The sequence below is a fragment of the Solea senegalensis genome, linkage group LG9 (assembly GCF_019176455.1).
Source record: "Solea senegalensis isolate Sse05_10M linkage group LG9, IFAPA_SoseM_1, whole genome shotgun sequence".
Lineage (NCBI taxonomy): Eukaryota > Metazoa > Chordata > Actinopteri > Pleuronectiformes > Soleidae > Solea > Solea senegalensis.
Genome location: NC_058029.1, coordinates 23,350,965 through 23,371,340, shown reverse-complemented (window position 1 = coordinate 23,371,340; position 20,376 = coordinate 23,350,965). Strand labels below are relative to the sequence as shown.

At 40.5% G+C, this 20,376-nt stretch overlaps 1 protein-coding gene across 1 annotated transcript in view; it reads left to right on the top strand.

Annotated features, from left to right (window-relative positions):
* LOC122774707 (glutamate receptor ionotropic, kainate 3) overlaps positions 1-20,376 on the top strand; it is an 80,435-nt gene that overhangs the window by 35,655 nt on the left and 24,404 nt on the right. Inside the window, exons 9-11 of the mRNA XM_044034185.1 lie at positions 2,958-3,071; positions 6,625-6,828; positions 16,139-16,362. Of these exons, the coding sequence (XP_043890120.1) occupies positions 2,958-3,071; positions 6,625-6,828; positions 16,139-16,362 (542 nt within the window). The remainder of the gene's footprint in view (positions 1-2,957; positions 3,072-6,624; positions 6,829-16,138; positions 16,363-20,376) is intronic.

Below are 20,376 nucleotides of genomic sequence, written 5' to 3'. Positions count from 1 at the left end.
AGCAAATTGGTTGCCTCAACATAAGCATAGGTTAATGGATCATAAAGCAAATTGGATTAGGGCACACATTAGGGTGTTAATTGCAGACTCTCTTAATGATAATACGAGGTGATGCCCAAAATGGTGTTTGGTGGTAATGAGCTGAATAAACACGTTTTACAAAAGAGGGAGAAAATGAACTAAGAGGTTGGTAATGTAGACTGCATTTTATGTTACTGTAAGGCAGAGTACCTTCTGGACTATAACAGCTTTTCTCTTCTAGAGGGCTTTTATACATTATGGATACATCAAATAGGGATAAGACCCATTATGACTTCCTCAATAACCCCCTGAAGACTCAAGCCCATATAATAGCTTGAGCTTTTCATCTTGTAACACTTCTGTTCGAGAATGGGGCTTGTAACCCTGATGTGGTGAAATTATTCAACCTCTTCTTTTTTTTTTTTTTTTTCCCACCGGCATCTTGACCTGCATATGGTCAATTATGTTGAAGTACATTCTAATTACAAAAAAGCATTTGATGACACATTTGCATCTCCTTATGATTACTCTGACAAATCCTATGCACTCCAGCATGTTCTTGCTGATCCAGCATTACGCTGCGGACTGCAATTTCTTTTTTTTTTCTTGATATCCGTGGAATCAGCTTAACTATTTGAGCCTGTCAAGACGTCGACTTTTCTCAACTAATCCACTGTAATTGAATATTGGCCTATGTTTGACCTTGTGCTGGAAGTGCAGTGCTACGTTTCACTCGGCACCAGCGCATTCATTACTTAAATGTAACCCCCTCTGTATGTATATGCATGTGTAAATGCTTTGATATTTATTGTTTTCTTTAAACACGTTAAGTCAATTGAACTTATTGTAACTGGGTACAATCAGAGCGAGTTTGGCAAAGAGAAGAGCGTTCACTGATATTTTGAAATCTGTCTCTCCTGGAGTTGTCTTTGGTTTGCGACAAGCTGTAACTAATGTGCTTTTCAAATTAGAGCATATGCCGCTCTCTCTGGATTAGGCAGGCAGGACATTAACAGACATTTTTCATGCCTTTTTTGTGGGGCGTTGTGTGTCTCTCTAAATGGTTCCTCCTCAAGCATAAACCCTAGTGAATATTAAAAGCTGCATTTGTAGTAATAAAGAAAGTGGTAAAAATGGAAGGAGGGTTTTGGTTGAGGGCCTTGACTTGCAAACAGAGATTGTTACAGACAGCCAGAAGACTATTTTCTGCTAATGATATGTTCCAGAGTGTGTCTCTACTATATGCAGGCTTTTTGCCTGGGGTCTTCTCGCATGTATAACTCCCTTTATTTGTTCAAATCTCTTAGCTTTTCTTCCTGAGACAAAATTACACTACTTTACATTTTAACACTCCACGTTATGTATCTTTCATTCAAATAAACTGTCACCCTTTCTGAATTATGTTTGTTTATTTTAGTGTCTTTAAAGGTGGAGAGTGGGCAGGATGTTGTTGGTGTCATCCATAAAAGTTATTCAAATCAAGTGTTCTAAGAAAGAAATACATTTGTGCCCCTCCTCTATTTACAGCCTAAGGGAAATTGAGCCATGAACAGGAGACTTGAACCAATCACAGGTCATCTCTGAGAGAGAAAACACACCTACTGGCTCTTCTGCTACTCTTACTCTGAATGCATGTCCCTTATTGCTACACCAGCATCATCTATCCTTCAAAGAAACCTGAACAAAAGAAGGAGAGACAGACAATAAAAGCTATAAAACAGCAGAGAGTTTCAGAGAGGGAGATTTTGTGTGATGTAATATTTCACATATATAATATATAGTGCGTCAAACGCTCATCCGGTGAGGAACTTCAGAAAAAAGCCTTTAAAAAATATTTACAGCAACAACACAAATTTAACGCCCTTCGGATGAACACTCAACTATTTTCATGTGAAATTTTTATATTTCTAAAATAAATCCTGCATGGTAACACACAATTGTTCCAGTTTCTTGCACTTGGCAGAGTTGCATTGATTCAGTTAAAACAAAATGCAATTAAGAAAAATTTCATAGTAACAATGACGGAAAGGAAGTGGGTGAAAATGTGATCAATGTGCATAAATTGCACTGTAAAATCCACATAAACAATCTGTATGCAAGCATATAATGGTTGGCGTGGAGTTGTTGGACTTCAGTATTATATATGACCATAGACTGTGTTTATGGAAAAGTAGAAGCTGTCTTCTGGTTGCAAAACAAACTCCTAAAAAAGCCTGGTGCTTCATGATTTGACTGGATCCGTGTCAGTTTTTGAAGCTCACCGATATCACTAAAATGCCCTCTCATATTTGCTCTACTTTACTGTCTATGTCATACATTGTCTTGGAAACTTAGTTTACAAAAAAATGCATCATAACCTATTGAAGATGACCTGAAACTAGCAACTGAGACCACTGACTTCTCAGTAAATGTTTACTGACAATATAAATCAAATGAGAGGTAAGTTCACTTTCCCATAAACAGTGAAATTGGGATCTGTTTTGCAATCAGTGGTATCTCCCTCTAGTGGCGCGTCAACAATTTGCTACTTCCTAGACTGACTCACTCTGCAAACCAGAAGACTGCTCACTTTTATAAATAGCCTGTTTTTAAGTTGTGCACTCCTTTCAAAATAATTTAATGTAGTTTTTGAAAACTGGCTTAATTTAATATTTTACACTTTCTCAAAATGTGTTTCTGTACATATGAACGATCGACTTTAATAAAACAATGTGCCTGATTTATTTTAAGACATTCACAATATTACATGTTTGCTGTCCATAACACTCAGGCCTGCTCATGTGAAGGCGATTCAGTTGATACAAAGGTGACTCATCTCATGCTGACAGATATGTGTCCAACCTGTCACCAAGGTGGGAGACTGGTTGCTGCTGGGGGTCATGACCCCCCCCTACAGACACAGCAAGCTCAGCTAACACACAATTCATCTGCCACAGGTGGGGAAGTGGAGCGCGTCAGGAGGTCTCAACATCACAGAAGTGCCAAAGCGAAAAGGGGTGAACATCACTGATTCCCTGGCTAACCGCTCCCTCATCATCACCACCATCCTGGTAGGTCACCTGTACAGACCAGTGTTTATCTCTCTCCAGGTTTCCATGAATACAACACTAAAAAGAGATTTGATCATCTCTGTGACTTATTATGTTTGGATTTAAACGTATAGCAAAAACAAATCATGTCTTACGCATCTCATACTGCACTACCATTGTAAAATAACTGACTGTACCAGAACATGACATTTGTGTAATTATGCAGCAGTTCGTATGCACATACTAGTGTCAAACCAGTCATAACTAGGGGTGAACGTGATACAGAAAGATAAAATAAAATGAATGCGTTACAAAATGTGCCCAAAATGTGGTCCAGGGAGCAGCTTCCTCTCAGTAAGGGTTGCAATTAGATTCAAACATTCAGAAGGAAGTGTTTTTTCCTCTTACCTGAACGTGGACATCACTTTCCCCCAACCAGTTATATCTGCCTTCTCCCTAGCCCTGGATCCTAATATGTCCCAAAATGTAACCGAGGAACTGCTGTAAAACCAAGCAGCATTTAATCATCTACTTTTTTTTATTTTAAGTTGAGCTCCGTTCATTATACCACAGCCACTGTGCAATATATCCGTGCTGTGGGGATGCTACTAATTCAGAGTTTTGGCCGACATTAATGGCTTAGTCCTGCTCTTTAGGTGATTTGAGGAAGCTTGAATGTATCACCGCAAATAGCTTCAAGCTGACATTCTACACCGCGGTAGAAGAATTATGCTTGCTTTTTTTCTTCAATGACCAACATGGATCATCAACTGGCGAGGTGTTTTTTGTGGGATGTGCAGCTTTAGGTCATATGTTTCACTGTGTGTCTGCGGAGAGAGACCTAAAATCTCAAATTCCATTCCAACAGGGACAATGTCTTGCTAGGGCCGCGTCCCAATTTGTATGTTTTTTTTTCTATGAGCGATGCATGGGTACCAGTGGACCTCCTGTCATAATCCCAAGCAAGTCTCTTTGGTTACCGTCTTCGTCATCTTCCCTGCACTGGTATGTAAAGGTGCCTGTGTGTGATCGCAAAGATCCATTTCAAAAGTAACACTCTTACTGGAGTCTAGAATTGAAATGAGTCAGCTGGAAAGAAGTCAGTTGGGGAGTGGATTCTAAACAGCTCAACTTAATTAGCTACCTGGCTGCGGCTGATGCATCGGCGGTTCACTTGGCAATGGCCTACTTTGGTTTCCTGAACTCAAACGATGTGTCATTTCAAAAATGACTGAAAATTCCAAGAGGTACAATGATCCCTGTTATCAAATACAGCCTCGGGCTCAGGAGCAGTGTCTGCTTTGGCAAACGATCCTTTACCAGTGAATCGAATGAGATTTTTTACATCATCAGCATGTTAAGTGTAAAGTCCTAGAGGGGGAAAAAAAAAAAAGAGAAACAACAGACTTTTCCAGAGAATGGAATTAATTACATGTTCAGATGTTAAGGAAGAACTGGATGATCCCTCTCCCACTTTCACATCACACTGATTTGTAGCTCCCCGGTTGCATGTACTTAAGACTGTCACTGGATGCTTAGGTCTTTGTGGAGCTATCAGGGAGGTGCTGACGCAGATGTTCCCAGTATTGCACCTTTTCAGGGCAGATGTACAAGCTACAACAATAAACACTATCATTATGCCCATGTTGGACCACAAGGCTGTAATTATGACAAGTGAGGTCAAAGCAGGACATAATTAATGCCTACCAGGTGCCTTCTATGTTTGCTCTGTCTCAGAGAGGAGTAATGGAACAGGGATTTAAGTGGTGTAATGTTGAACTGGTGTGTATGAGGGGTGCTGGATGTGTTCCTCGCTGAGCACTTGAAGTGCTTCAAGGTTCATTTTAAGTTTTCGGAAAAACTCTGAAAAGTGCATTTGAATATCTCTGATTATTTCACTGGGAATCATTAGTTTAAGATCATAAAACTGACAACATTTGGATCGGCGAAGAGAGTTTCAGCATTAATATCAATCTCCCCTCTTAGCGTAATGACACTGTATCAAACTGATTCCAGCGATGCATGAACAAGACGTCTGACAGCTTTATAGTGATAACTTTGTCGAAGAGATTAAGGCACTTAATGTGTTTTCCCCCTTACATTAATTGTTTGCACTCCATTGCCTGTAATGTCTCCGTGCAGGCCCACCTCCCTCCTCTTTCTGTTATGCACGCCCATGCTGCGACTGTGAGCGTAGGACTGGTATAAACACTTTGATTTGAGTTCAAACCTTGGGGAATAGCAAGAATTGGAAGGCTAGAAACAGATGGTAATGACTATTTTCCCTTAACATGCAAACTTTTTTTTGATAAAGTTAATTGGACAAGTTGAGCAAAGTTTGTGGCTAAGCGCATATTCTCTAAACGCATTGTCATCAAGTATTCATATCTTATTATTTATTTAAGAGGCCATCCTAAATGTAATGTCTTAAATGCCTTCATGTTTTAATGGTTAACAATTAAAGATGTTTATCATTTGCTGTATGTTTTTCTAAGCAATTTTATTTTTGGAATAACTTAGGTGAGGTTTACAGGATTGTTTACAAGCCCTAACAAAACAAAACTGTGTCCACATGCCACCACGACGTGATGTTGTATTGTTGTTGCCGCCTCTTCTTGCCTCATCATCTACACATTCTCCCATTAAAACAATATCCCGGGGGAATAAAGAGTGCTTTGATTGCCCATTTTCTCTTTGACTGTACAGTTTTAGAAGAGAACAAAAAAGGCAGAGGGTCACCTTCACTATAGAGAATCAATTACTCTGCTTCTGAGCTCAGTTTGTAAATCATACAGCTGGCTATTGGAGGCAATAAATAGTATTACAACCTTTGCATAAATGGACTGACATGTTTTCGAATGCACAGCAGGATATGCAATCTATCTGGCAGGGAAATGGTAACAGGCACTAAATAAAGGAAATCATTTATGGATTACTCTGTGTTAGTCATCGTCACTGCAGGCAGCAGCTCAGCCGCTCTCCCTCACAGGTTGCTGACAACTGGTGAAGACAATGTCGCGTGCGCGTTCCATTTTAATGCCGTGTTCTGCTCCCGATCAGGCTCTGACACAGCCCAAACCCGTGAGCAGCGAGACAGGATGTTACAAGGCAGTAAAGAGAGTCAGCTACCTGACCATAAAATGAACCAACCTGTGCTCTGTGCTGCTATATAGGTCAATGCACAGCAGAGTGTGTGGGGAAGACAGCAGGTTTGGATAGCTCAATGCTACAAGAGCGCTGATAGCACACGCGTTCCTTCTGTGCACATCACCATCCCTGCAGCAAACAAAGGTTTGCAATGTAAAAGACATTTACTGACTGTATATCAGAGTCTTTAAGCGTCTCAGGTCTCCTTCCACTAATACCTCGACATAGGCAAAAGCCTCAGCAGTCTTTCATATTGTAACGCTCCGTGTAGCCGCACACTGAGCCAGAACCTGCTGTCACTGCCTGTTAAAGGCAACAGCGGCTCATCAGCTCAGATCACTTTACTTCAATTAGGTGGATGTGCTGAAACAAATTGAAAAAGCTGACCTCACCATTGCTTTTCATTTGATCTTTTGGGTCTGTGCAGGAGGAGCCATACGTCATGCTTAAGAAGTCTGACAAGGCGCTGGTTGGCAATGACCGTTTCGAAGGATTTTGCATCGACTTGCTTAAGGAGCTCTCAAACATCCTGGGCTTCACGTTTGAGATTCGCCTGGTGCCGGATGGAAAATATGGCTCCCAGGATGACAAGGGCCAGTGGAACGGCATGATCAGGGAACTTATTGAACATGTAAGTTGTCTCTCACATTTTCCCTAAAATTATTTCAAGACATTGGTTCATTTGCTTTGTGTTTGTTGTTTTTTGAGTTAGATGTGAAGCCAGTAAACTTAGCAAATACCAGGCAAGTGGAGAATAATTTACAAAGCACAGTTCATCAATTTAGCCTCATGTGGTGCATTTGTGAATTTGTGCTATTGTGTGCCTCACACTGTTTGCATCACTGGATCATTTACTCATGTAAAAAAGAAAAAACAACAAGCAGTTACTCACCTGCTACAGCTGACCAACAGCCAACAACAAACCAACAACTTTTGCCAAGTGAGACACAATATTTTTAGTGGTTACGGGGGTAGTTCACATTTCTTGCTCACTCTCTCTTTTTGCCCTTCTAGCTCACTCAACATGTGCAAATACAGCGTCCATTTCTGACAACATTTTGACTTCACTTTGCCCAGTATGTAATCATATTGTCTGAAAAATGTTCAGGTGTCCACTGTGTGCACAACAGAAATCTACTTTTCATATGTTTTTTGTAACACATGAAGCGCTGCAAGTTAATTATGGACCTTTAGAAGTATTGGTAGGCAGATTTGGACTGTGCATGGCTGCATAGCTCTATCATCTAGTTTACAGTCTTTGTGCTAAGCAAAGCTGTCTGCCGGCTCACTGCAGTAACATATGAACTTCACAAGGATTAGAAGAGTGTTACAGGAGGGCAATTTACAGCAAGTAATTGTATTTTAAAAAAATGTCAATTTGTTTTTCTTTTAATATGTCTTGCGTCTATACTAATACAGCGCGATTCAGTGTGTGTTTTACATAATCACATGAACTTCCAAGAACCTGCTGGTGTAGTGAATTTCCGGTTATGCCCTCCATGTGGACAGTGATATGGTTATGATTGAGTATGAGTCAAGGAGGAGACTGCAAAGCTGTCAGTTACATTTATGACACAATTATGTCAAGGTTGCCTAAATGTTACAAGTGCGTTGATGGAGTTCAGTGAGACAAACCACTTTTCCTTCAACTGGGTGAACCAGGGGTCTGGGATGAGCATGTGGAATAAGCTACATATTTTAAGGAGAAGAACACACTGCCAGTCAGTTTCCTGAGGCAGAGCAGGCGATGGCTGTTAACTGTTTCCAACTCAAAGATTCAGCGGCCATGAAACAGCCTTACATGGAAGTAATGGTGGCAATTCCCTGCTGGCATTTCATAAGTGTCCCTGTCAGTGCTCTCTCTTTGTCCTCAGCCCCATCAGGTCAGCGCTGTACTCAGCTGAAAACTTGTAATAGCTTAAGTGGCATTTAGTGCAGGGAATTGTATGGCAGGAGTCAATGGCTTGGTGCTGAAAGGGGTGGAAAAGGTGGGCTCCCTCTGCAGCACTTTACATCACCATCCGAGCTTTTTTGCCGGATCCATGTTGATAACAATAACCTTGAAGCGGACAAATGGATTAAGAAAGGTGGAGAACGCTTGCATGAGATGGAGATGCATGACTGCGTCATTCAACGGCAAACGCATGCTTTGTATAAGTCTGATTTAAAGAGAGATGGTGCAGGTGTTCATTAGTCTCTACATTAGCTCACAGTCAAAGAGAGAAAGAGAGTGAGTGTGGTATGTGATCATTGTAGGTGTAGCATCTAGTGAGTGAGACCTCTGTCCTCTGCTTAAAAGGAAGAACATGCTGGTGAATACACAGTGTGTATATATATATATATATATATATATATATATATACCAACGTGTACCTCCATTTACTTTCGGTTTACAGCTTCAGAAATTGGGAAATTATAAAGCAGCAAATAAATACAGGTAAAGAAATGCATTTGAACAATATTTATTTTGATAGCACTCCTATATATTTAAACCTTTAAGGTCTATTGCCTCTGTAAATAGCCGCAGAAGTGAAGATTAGAATCTGCACTGCAAGTTATTGCTTTTACTGTTGCTTATCGCATGACCAAGAGTGCGTGTCGCCGTCTTTGCGGATTTTTCAGTCGCTTCTATTTTGTGGTCTACTGCTTTCCTCGCCTTTGTCAGTATGGATGAGCTGTTTGTGATTCAGCAGACCCGAAACATAAACTTTAAGGCGAGCTCAAGAAATCTGACCCTGGAAATGATACAAAGGCTCCAGATTCCCTGACAGCGGACTACAAACTGCTGCAGCTCTACTTATTTTGAATGTTTAACAGCTGCAGTGGCATTTTTGCGACAGCTCGGCATTCACACAATATACTGCAATTAAATTAATCGTGCACACCATACAGAAGGTAAAAATAAAGGGCCAATGTCATGCTTTTATCTGTTCAATTTGTATTCATAACTACTTCGTATTAACCTCGTAAAAAACCCATTTGCCCCTAACACAGATAAATAAGATCTATAACAGGATCAGTGCGTTTACTTAAAAAGGGTCATGACATTAGATAAGGTCTGAGGCAGTATAGAAAACAAGGGAAAGAGTCATTTTAAGCAGGAATTAATGCACAAGTCTTGCGTATTACATTGCACGTTGTTTGCCTTTATAAATCACAGTTGCATTGCAGAAATTACCCAAAAGTGTTTGATTGACATGTTTTTAAGAGAACAAGACTTGGGTTTATTAAAATCACTTGTAAGCCTTCATTCATTCTGTAATTCATCAAGCTCTGTGGCACAGAGGAGAGGTGACAGAAATGGAGTTAGGCTCAGTGTGTGCAGCATACAGTACGGGCGTGTGTGTGCCGTATTATGCAGTATGTTTGGAACATGACGCTGCTACACATTTTACTCCCCATGTAACCGAGGTCTCCGAACGAGAAAGTGCAACGTTGCCAAGTGCATGGATCCAGTATTGTCTAACATTATTAGCCTCTGTGTAGTCACAAGGGTTGCTGCGTTGCCAAAGGGCATTGTTTGTAAGGCGCTAAATGATGCAACAGGCCTTGTTAAACTTGATTTAGTCACAATAAATGATCACTTTAATCATGCTGTGATGCAAATGTTAATGGCGTGCTTAGCACATCATTTGTTTCTGTCATGGTAATTTATCTTTGCTTCAGCAGAAAAGGTATAGCCAGAGTGCATCGTCTCCCACAGAGAGATGGTTGGCTACATTCTGGCCTGAATAAGAAGCTATAGTGGAGGTTTACATGTTAGGGAAAAACATGATTTATTATGTTGGCCTGATTAAAATGGGACTTTTAAAATACATATGAAATTGTACTAAATCCCTTTTCTCAAAATCAGACTAACACAAACTCAGTGAAATGAGTTTTGCATGTCTACAGTATATGTTCCACAGACCCGCCCACAGGTTTTAACCCAGAACAGAAGAAGCTAAAAACAACAACAGCGTTTATGAACTGACGAGGAGACTGAATGTAAGCTCACTTAGCTTCAAGTATTAAAACATTATGATGTTAATGTGTGGTACAAAGACAAAGAATGGTGCTCGACGTTTTACTAACTAGATTGGAAAATACTTAATACAAACAAGCCCAAAGGGAGCATTTCGCCACCTAGTGTAGTGGAGGTGGCTGCACTTCATTGATTCCCCCGATAATGCTTGCATACTGGGATAGTGGTCTAATTAAATGGAGTAGCTTGATTTAACTGTGCATGGAAATGTACTGACTGATTATTGATGGTGTGTGGTGGCATGTGTGTGTGACAGCTACAGAGTTGCACTACTGCCCTCTTTCCACATCTCCATATCCCCGTCTATTTCTTGTTTCTTGCTGCTTCTTTTTCTTTCTCTTCTTTCTTCTTCTCCCTTTAGAGGTCACCACAGCAGATAATCTGCTTCCATCTTGTCTGATGCCTGGTCCTCTTCTTCTGTCCTAACCCTAAGTCCTCGTGTCCTCTTTCACAAGATCCATGAACCTTCTTAATGGTCTTCTTCTTTTCCTCCATCTCCATCATCAACAGCCTTTGTCTAATATCCTTTGTTTGCACTTGACCAAACCATCTCAACCTTGCCACCTCCAGCTCCGCCTCCTGTATTTTAGAAAGTGCCACTGTTTCCAAGCCATGCAGTGTAGCTGATCTCAAGTGTTTTTGGTGGTTGAGGGAAACATCTAGATGAAAGCTGCAACTATATTTACAAATTGATTAGAAATAGCTATTTTGATAATCAATTGGTTAAATTAGTTTTTTTTATATTGAAAAATACATACGATTTCACCTTCACATATTCTGGTTTCTTTCGTCTAGGACAGCACATTGAATATATCTGGCTTGTGAACCAAATAAGAAATGAGGAAATCATCATGTTTAGGTTTGGGAAATGGATCGACAAGGCAAATTTCTACAATTTATGGTTGAAGCAACTGCTCAATTATTCAAGAAAAGAATTGATTTATCAAAAAAAAAAAATAAGTTGCTAACGTAGTGTAGATTCTTTCTTTTTTTTTAAATCTTAGAAGAAAGATAAAAGAGAATAATCATTGACCGGATGATCACTAGTTAAACCACAACAGCAAATCCTGTTCCAGGGAACCACGCTGAGGCTGCTGCTTATGTGTGTGTGCTACATCATCAACCCTTTGTATGTTTAGATATCAGACTACTTGATATGAGAGCGTTTTGATCTATACGCTATCATGTGTTTACACCTGCACTTAAATGTCATACTGTACATTTACTACGGAGCAATTTGTATGGACATGTACAACTGGCAAGTACAACCTTTTTATATTCCCTCAGTGTCTCAACACTCGTGTGAAGCAACCATTAGTTTAGTGGAGTGTGTCTATGTGCACAAGACAATTCACAAAAATGGCATCTCTAAAAGTTCAAAGTAAATAAACAAGACAAAAAGTGCCACACAATGATTCTTTTGTATGTATAGAAAACCAGACACTACCTGAACTAAGACAAATATAGCCCGTAAAGCAGTCTGCAATTGTGTGTTGAGCGACAAAAAGCCTTGGTGCATCATTTCTGCATGTTTGGAGTTTGAGTACAGGAAATGCACTCATACCCTTCACTGGCCTTAAGGGTTTAATTAAAACAACTATAGGAAACAGCTCAATATACTAATGCTAAGTATGTTTAGCATTAGTCAGTGGGTCGAAAAGGTCTGAATCAATTCATTTGTAGACCTACATACCCAGGCTTATATCCACAGTGCAGTGTCAGCACTGGAGAATGGTGTACACTATTGCACTATTACCATTCTGCTAGAGATGAAATGAAACTGGTGTTTGTTTGCATTTCTTTAAACAACACACACTTGTCTTTTAATTACAGTGGTCTTGGGTTTGTACTGAGCCCATACAGGGACAATGCCCCTGCACGATAGTGTTCCAGGGAAGATTTGTTTATTTGTGAAGGTGTTTACTCTCATTAAACTCGCATTATGCAACATTCTGTCACACAAGATATCAGGAAACACAACAAAATACTCATTGTCTGTGTTGTTATTGTGGCCAGTCTGGCAGTTGCATTTGAGTACCTTTGGAAATGTCAGCGCCTGTGTTTAAATATGTTGTTCACATGCAATTGTTTGCCCCCATCCCCAAATCCTATTCACTACCTGTTATTGGAAGCTGGGAGATCAGGATGTTTTGCGTGTTGTGTGTATGTTGTGATCACAATTTTGTGGGTTCCACTTACACAGAAATAGAACACGACTATAACAGCCACTCAGTAGTGGCAGAATGACAGAAAGTAGTTCTAAGTGTACAGCTGAAGGCAACTGTCTGGATTTTCCTTTTAAAGAAACCACATTTTGTTTTGGGCTAAGAAAGCTTCAGACAAGGGGAGAAATAAGACCAGCCGGGCATTTCCGTGTCTATGAACTGGAAAATGGCTCCAAAATGAGCCACAGTCCTCCTCCTGGCCTCATAAAGGACTTGACACATACATCATGTTCCTAACCAACTATAATAGGCTTATAAGCATTAGATCATGTCATGATCGCTTTTATTTTGCAGTGACTGGTGGCACTCAGGTATTCCATATTGGACTTTAAAAGTGGCAAATCATTTGCAGAAGCAGCAAACGATGTGTGATCATTGTGTGACACTTGATCATACACGAGAGACATGAGAGACTTGAGAGACATCAAGTGGTACAGTGCAGTTCAGCTCGTATTATTGCAGTTTGGATTTGCACACTCTGATCTGGCTTTGGTTTCCACCATGGGGGTTATGCGAGCTGCATGGTGATAGCTACATCAGGTACGTAAATAGCCTGATGTCATGCGAGCTTGGTACCTTATAAATTCCACAAAAGAATTAGATCCAGCATCGCCATGTTCTTTCTTCTTACCATGTGGCTGTTTATCACAAGAGTAAGACAAGCTTTGTTTGACAGTGTTTTTCTCTCGTTGCACAGAAGTGACTTTTCTTTGTTGATCTTTAGGAGCTGCAGCGGTACCCGAACAGAAGGGTGCCAAAAAGTGGGACAGTACAGATTGGTTATTTTGGTATCCTCCTCAATGCTTTACAAAACTCAAACCAACCCAAAACCAAACTGTACTATATAGCCAGTGGCAGCCTCACATTCACAGTCTATTTCCAAATAGTTGAACCATCTTGGTGGCAGCTTTGTGAAACCTTGGGACTGTCATCAGGTGAGACAGTGGGGTAGTAAGCTCACCATCTGCAAAGCCAGATAACACCAAGCCCGGGCACTATCAGCTTTATCTTGCTCGTGCCCAGTTTGTTTGCCTCAGCATTAAAACAGAACGCGGATGTGCGGCATGCATATTAACCTGCCGTAGGGACGTCTGGAATCACACGCTGGTTGATCTTCCGGCTGAGTGGCAGCTTGGTTCAAAGCTGCATTTGGCAGCAGAGAACAGTGGGAGCACTTTGTCATGTGCAAATTTAAACAGAGACAGCAGATACACGGCATGATGCGCCAGCTTTCTCATATTTTCATCTCTTCAGAGGCCACCGTGTGTTTCACCACCATGGTGCTGACCACAGGGGTACGTAATCCACAGTTCCACATGCAAAGTAGAAATGTATTCTTTCTGACTTTTGTTTACTGTGGCGTGGTAGTTATGTTGTGAATCTGTGGGAAGAGCTGTCTAAGCCACAGGAAAAATGAAACTCATATTATGACTAGCCCAAGGGCCCGGAGAGTGAATAAAAAGGACATTCTGAGTTCACAAGAGGAGGGCAGACGTGGCTGCTTCATTCAGCTCAGCTTGTCATCTCATCAACATTGCACGAGTTTCCGAAACAAGATTTAAACTGATGTTACGTACGTCCCACAGTTCTGCATAAACTACCACGACAAAAGTAGAGCCTCACACAACGCGGTTAATATGTTGGTGGGTGATCTGCTGTATGAACAGATCCTGTTCCTCTCCCACCACTCAGTACGTAGGAAGTAAAAGAAAGCTTCCCTTTGTGAGCTGTCTTGTTTCTTTGAGGAAAGAGGTATCCGAGCGTGAACCAAGCAGCTGGTTTCATTAACCTCCTGTCCAGACATGGTGCGGGGGAGTTGTGGGGAGCCGTCGATGTGAGCTGTAATTTCCTGAACATGCAGTCATACACATACAAAGGGTGACTGAAACATATCCTGGCAGTTTCAACTGCATAATGCTGTAAGTGTGCCATTATTTAATTCTACTGACATTAGATTCAAAGATAGATTTGTATGATGCGTGATACCCCCCACACACACACAGACACCCTCTCCCCATCCGAGCTCCCAACATCCCTGCCCCCCTCTACCCTGAACATCTCCCCTCTCGCCTAATGGAGAATACCAATTTGCCTATGGACGCTGAAATAGCCATGCTGTTATATTCGTAGACAACCCATGTACACTGTATACTGCAGTGTACAACTTTTATAAATACTCCCAGCATATTTCAATTTTCTTTTTCTGTTTCTGAAGATTGCACTGACCATGCTGCTACACTGATATGTGGACCGTATTGGACCACTGACAATATGTGTCTTTGAATTGCCCCCTGGGGGCAAAAAAAATGTAATCCATTGTTTTCCAGCAAGTTATCAAATTTAAATGTGATGGGAGGAAGGAAAGCATCGTTATTGTCATTATACAACCGGTATTGCACAATGAAGTTTCGATGACAGATCAGAGACGCTGCGACTGAACGTGCCGCCACAACGGACCAACCTGACCGAATGTGTCTAACATGTTTTTTTGATAGTGGGAGGAAACCGGAGAGCCCATGGGAAACTCACACAAACAACATGTAAACTCCACACAGATAGGGAATCGAACCCAGCACGTCCTTGCTGTGAGGCAACAGTACTAACCACTATTGACCACTGCGCCACCATGCCACACACATGGACTAGCATAGTCCATGGCCCCATAGTATTGATTTAAGATTCTGTGACACTCCAATGAACAACAGCATTCTTTTAATTGCTAAATGCTAACGCTGAGGTTTTAGTGACCCATCAATAGTCATTGATTTATTTTGTTCCCAACTTTGTGGTTTTACGAAAGGAGCAGTCAGGGTATCAGCACTGACATTAGGAGTCGTCTTCTGGGCACCAAGTTACTTGGTAATTAATTTAAGTTAAGTTAGAAGTGTCCTGCAGACGCGGTTACTTCTGAAAACCAAGCTGCTCGCTTGGCCAAAAAAGAAAAGGAATTGCTGCCTTGAAAAACAAAAACAGAGAATGTAAGTATTTGGAAAAAAAAAGTGTTTTTAAATAAAAAACAACCTTTATCCAGGCAAGTGTTTCAGCTTTCTGTCAGAAGTAATTGGTTTCGAGACTACACCTATTCCCCACACTCCGGCATTTTAGAGCCCAGAAAATGGAGGAGGTTAAAAATGTGGCTGGCTCCATTTTCATTCGAAAGGTCTGGGTCTCCATTTACTATGGACAGACATAAATGGAAACCATTGGAACCAATGGCATACTTACTTACCTACATTCACTTCTTAATGCAGCTACTTGACTATCAACTGTGAACAAAATATTCCAATATCACTTACTTTCAGTTCCAATTTCACCTCTTCATCAGTCAAATACATGCACTGTACATTTGAATGGGTCTTAGTATGGAAGCATGTTACTTCTGTAATGGAGATGAAACACTTCTCAGGACGCAGCTCATTTTAAAATGGAAACATAGATGTGCTACACTGAGCGTGTACATGCCAACCTAAACAGGAAGCAGATTTCTGTTGTGAAACTGAAACTGAATGTAAGTGTTGATGGAGCCAGAATAAAATGCAGTTTTCAAACAAATAGAGACAGCAGTGTTTTCAAACGTCTTCATATCTGAGGCTCTAAAATCCGTGGGTAATGTGGACACAAGTATTCTAAGCAGAATGTTTGCGCTTTTAAATGAAAATGGAGAAATGAATGTTTTCATTTGTCTTCCACAGAGAGCAGACTTGGCTGTGGCTCCTTTCACCATCACCTACATGCGTGAAAAGTTTGTGGACTTCACCAAGCCCTTCCTGAACACGGGCATCAGCATCCTGTATCGCAAGCCCAACACCACCAACAGCGGCTTCTTCTCCTTCCTGAACCCCATGACTCCAGACATCTGGGTCTACATCCTCCTGGCGTACCTCGGGGTTAGCTGTGTCCTTTTTGTTATTGCCAGGTGAGTGCAGGATTTATATGCTCTTCCGCCCATCAGTCTTTCATACATTTCTCTCTGGGGCCCTTGAATAGACGTAACAATTTACCCTGCCATCACTGCAATCTGAGATTTGAGGACATTGGCCAGTTAATCATACTGTGGTAGCTGCCAGGTAGTGATCAAGACAGTTATGTCTGCATGGGCTCGCAACAGCCTGACAGTGGGAGGGAGGAATACACACACACATACACACACACAAACCCTTAAGTCGGAAAGGCCTTTTCATTTTGACTTTCTTCTTTTCTTGTGCAATTTTATCTCTGAACAGTTATGTCCCCAAACTGCATTCTCAGTTATGTTTTGTAAGGACCTTCCCAAAGGATGTTTTTTTGTTTTTTTTTCTCAGATTCCATCAGTTTGTTAGCTCCATTTTCATTGTTTTTTACATGTTTCATTTTCATAACTACGAAGTGCCTTGCATTTTTTGATGTGAGTATAACTGCGGGGCGACGGCGGCATCTTTGGTTTGATTTTCGGCTCCACTATTCTACATGCCGATGTGTCCTTGGGCCAAATGGATAAAAATCACGTCATTTTTCCATCATTTCCTAATACCTCCTCAGCGTGGGCGGGGTTGTCATAGCACGTCTGTGTGTAACTGCCGTGATGTCTATACGTGACACAAACTAGAGACAGGCAAAGCAGTTTGTGTACTGAATCATTAGAATCAGTTAATTAAAAAAGATTAGTTCACCGTATCGTTCAGTACTTCATGCATGACCGGAGCGGAGACTCTGTCTGACACAGTCACTGAACTGAAATATGGATGAACGAGTTGGGATTCAGGTCATGATCTCCGGCTTTTAGCAGCGCTGTTGCTAAACACACCAGACTCCTCTGTTAAATATTGAGATATTAGAAATGTCCTTGGTAAATGTTGGAGAGAAACACATGTTTTTCAGGATTTTCAAGACTTTTTAAGTCAGTGGCCGGCAGTCTGTCGGCTCAGCTTGCTTGGAACTTGCCAGAGCAGGTACCAGGCGCTATCGTGCTAGAACTGTATTATGATAAAGCGTAATTAACCTCACATTTCTCTTGACGTGAAAGATGTATGAAAGATAGAAAACGTGCTGCAGATAGATGTGCTGTATGAATGTGTGTAAATGGGTGTGAATGGTAAAACTGTAGTGTAAAGCTGTTTTCAGTTGTCATCAAAGACTAGAAGAATATAAATAACTTTTACCAGAACTGTGATATGAATTGTACACACTCTCTACCGTTGTCGTTTGACGTTGCACCAGTTGCGATGCAGGTCGATGTTAACAACGCTCTGCACACATGTATAAGCAAAAGCTGCATAGGTTCCGATATGACCACTCGCACTCGTCTTGCATGACCACATATTGGATATATAACCAATATGTGACCACATGTTGAAGGCAATGTTCAGATCTACAGCCCTGACGTTCAAATGTGTGATGTTCATGATTGATTTTGCCATGCTGGCACCGTGGACTTTGACATCAGCAGCATGAACACACAATCAAAAAGCTGCTTAGGTTCTGATATGACCAATTCCACTCATGTTGCATGACCGACTTAAGGCAACATTCAGATTAAATCAGATATGAAGGTTCACATTTCTCACTACAGGTGTCTTGTATCTGAACATGACTCCCACCTCGAATGGCACATGTGCGCAAAATCATACATGCAGTAAAAAGCTGCTTAGATTCTTATATGACCACTTTAATGTTGCATGGCATACTGGATATATATATATATATATAATATATACAATCAAAAGACCACAAGGCTCAGACTATGTATCAGATATGAAGGTCGTAACTACAAATGTCTTGCATCTGAACATGTGCGGCACACATGCATAAAATTGAGTGTGACAACATCAACAGCATGCACATCCAGTAAAAAAGAACTGCTTAGATTCTGATATGACTGCTCTGATTAATGTTGCATGGCCACATAGGAGCACATACTAATGTGACAACAATCTGATTTGAAGATCAGTGTCCACACAGCTTTGAAAAAAAAACCCAGATCTTGGTCACATGAACAAAAAAATGTTGTTTCAGCCTGAATGTCATCTTTTGACACATCACCAGTGGTGCCGGGTTTGGCAGTGTCTTGTAACCAGACGACAGCCAGACATCTGTAAAAACATTTCCATAATTTACATGGAAACTTTTGGAATATTTCCAAAATTCCAAAACTTTTCACAATCCCATGGAAAGTTTCTGGAAATTTACTGGGAATTCCCCATCCCCTTGCAACCCTATCCCACACAGCGGTATTTATAGACTGGAAGAGAGAGAATGAGATGTCCAGGAGGTGCTTTTGTTCCTAAGTCCAGGCTCCTCACTGGGCCTAAATGTGCATTCATACCAGGGAATGATTATCATCACCCTCCTTTCCTCAAACCACCAAAAGAAGCTTCAACACCATCAAATGACATAAAATGACATGTAATCAAACAAATATCTGTAGACAGGTAAATGACTAACATAATTCCATTAAGGAAAATACTGTGTGTTCCTTATAAAATTGAGACTGTTTGTGGGAAAGGGCTTTTTAGGAGACTGGGTTGTCTGGGGAGATGTCTATGAAGCTGTGGAGCTTCAAATGAAGCACCCATGGAAGCAAACATTGAATTTAGCAACACAAAAGTAAAAAAAAAAAAACCTAAAGCAAAACTCTATCAAATGTATTTATTTTGGATAACCTAAAAGATTGCTGCCAGTATAAGTCAAAGTCATTATGGATGGAGATTATTAGTTGATGAAATCCTGGTAGTAACATTGTCTGTATTTCCTGCCACTTCTCATGCAAAGTGGTGCTTGAGGAAGTTCTAGAAAAGCGGGGTGTTGAAAGAAGCATTTGCGGAGTTGGAGAGCAAACAGCTGCACTTCTCTAACCTCCTTCGTTGTGGTGAGCCCAAACAGATTCTGGAGTGGCTGCACATAAGTACAAAATCATCTTAAATTGTTGCATCTGTCTGGCCTTGATAGCTGACAAGCTGCATCCCAAAATGTGCATCATTTGACAATGGGAAAAAAAAAACAAGAAAGCAATCACTCATCTTCACATCCTGAGGGCTACTTCAACACAAGTAGGTCATTTTAAATATTGCTGTTAAGGCATTACCAATAATATCGGACCAGAAAAGGGGAAAAAAGAAGCAGACCTTTTATATACCACTCATGTTCCACTCATTTAGAATATAAACCAAAATTGTCCTTTCAATGCTATTTTGTGATTTGAGTAGGTAAACCAGCCATTTCTTATATCTCAGGGATAAACCCATAAGATACTTGGTATCAGTATCTGATACAGTATCTGTACTTATGATGCAATGTGCATTTTATTGATTTCTTTCAAAGGTAGACACTGTTTCATAGAGGTAGGTGAATAAAAATGGACTGTAATGTAATTATCTTAAACGTGCCAAGTTTACAGTACATATAAGAGAATGTAAGGGAAAAAATACATTTGATTTTTCCATCGTCAGCATCTTGTGTTTCAAAACAGTGGGAAAACTAATAAAAATACATATATTAAAATGAGTTTCTAAGTTTAGCTTTTCACAAAAGAGAAAAGAAACACATGGGATATAACCTTCCAGTTTTCAGTCTGATGTGACTGATTTTACAACTACTAAAGCATAAATATTTTATTTTTCCATTTTATTGCCTCAAGACCTTATTCTTTCTTCTACACTGATCACCACCTTTGCTTAGTTTTTAGTGGGTTTTATTTCCAACTAAATCACATCGTTTGATGTCCCCAGTCAAAAAAGACCACCATAACAAATAAATTGATAAGACTGAATTATGTCCTTCCAACTACCAGAACACCTTTCCACACACTCATCCAAACCACTAGATGGTTCACTACCTTGTTAAACTTTGAATTGTATTGAAAAGGTATAGTTTTTAAAATGACAGCAGTTAAAATACACCGGTCACATGAGACCACTGGATACTAAAAGAATGGGGGGTTCAAGGAACTCGGGAG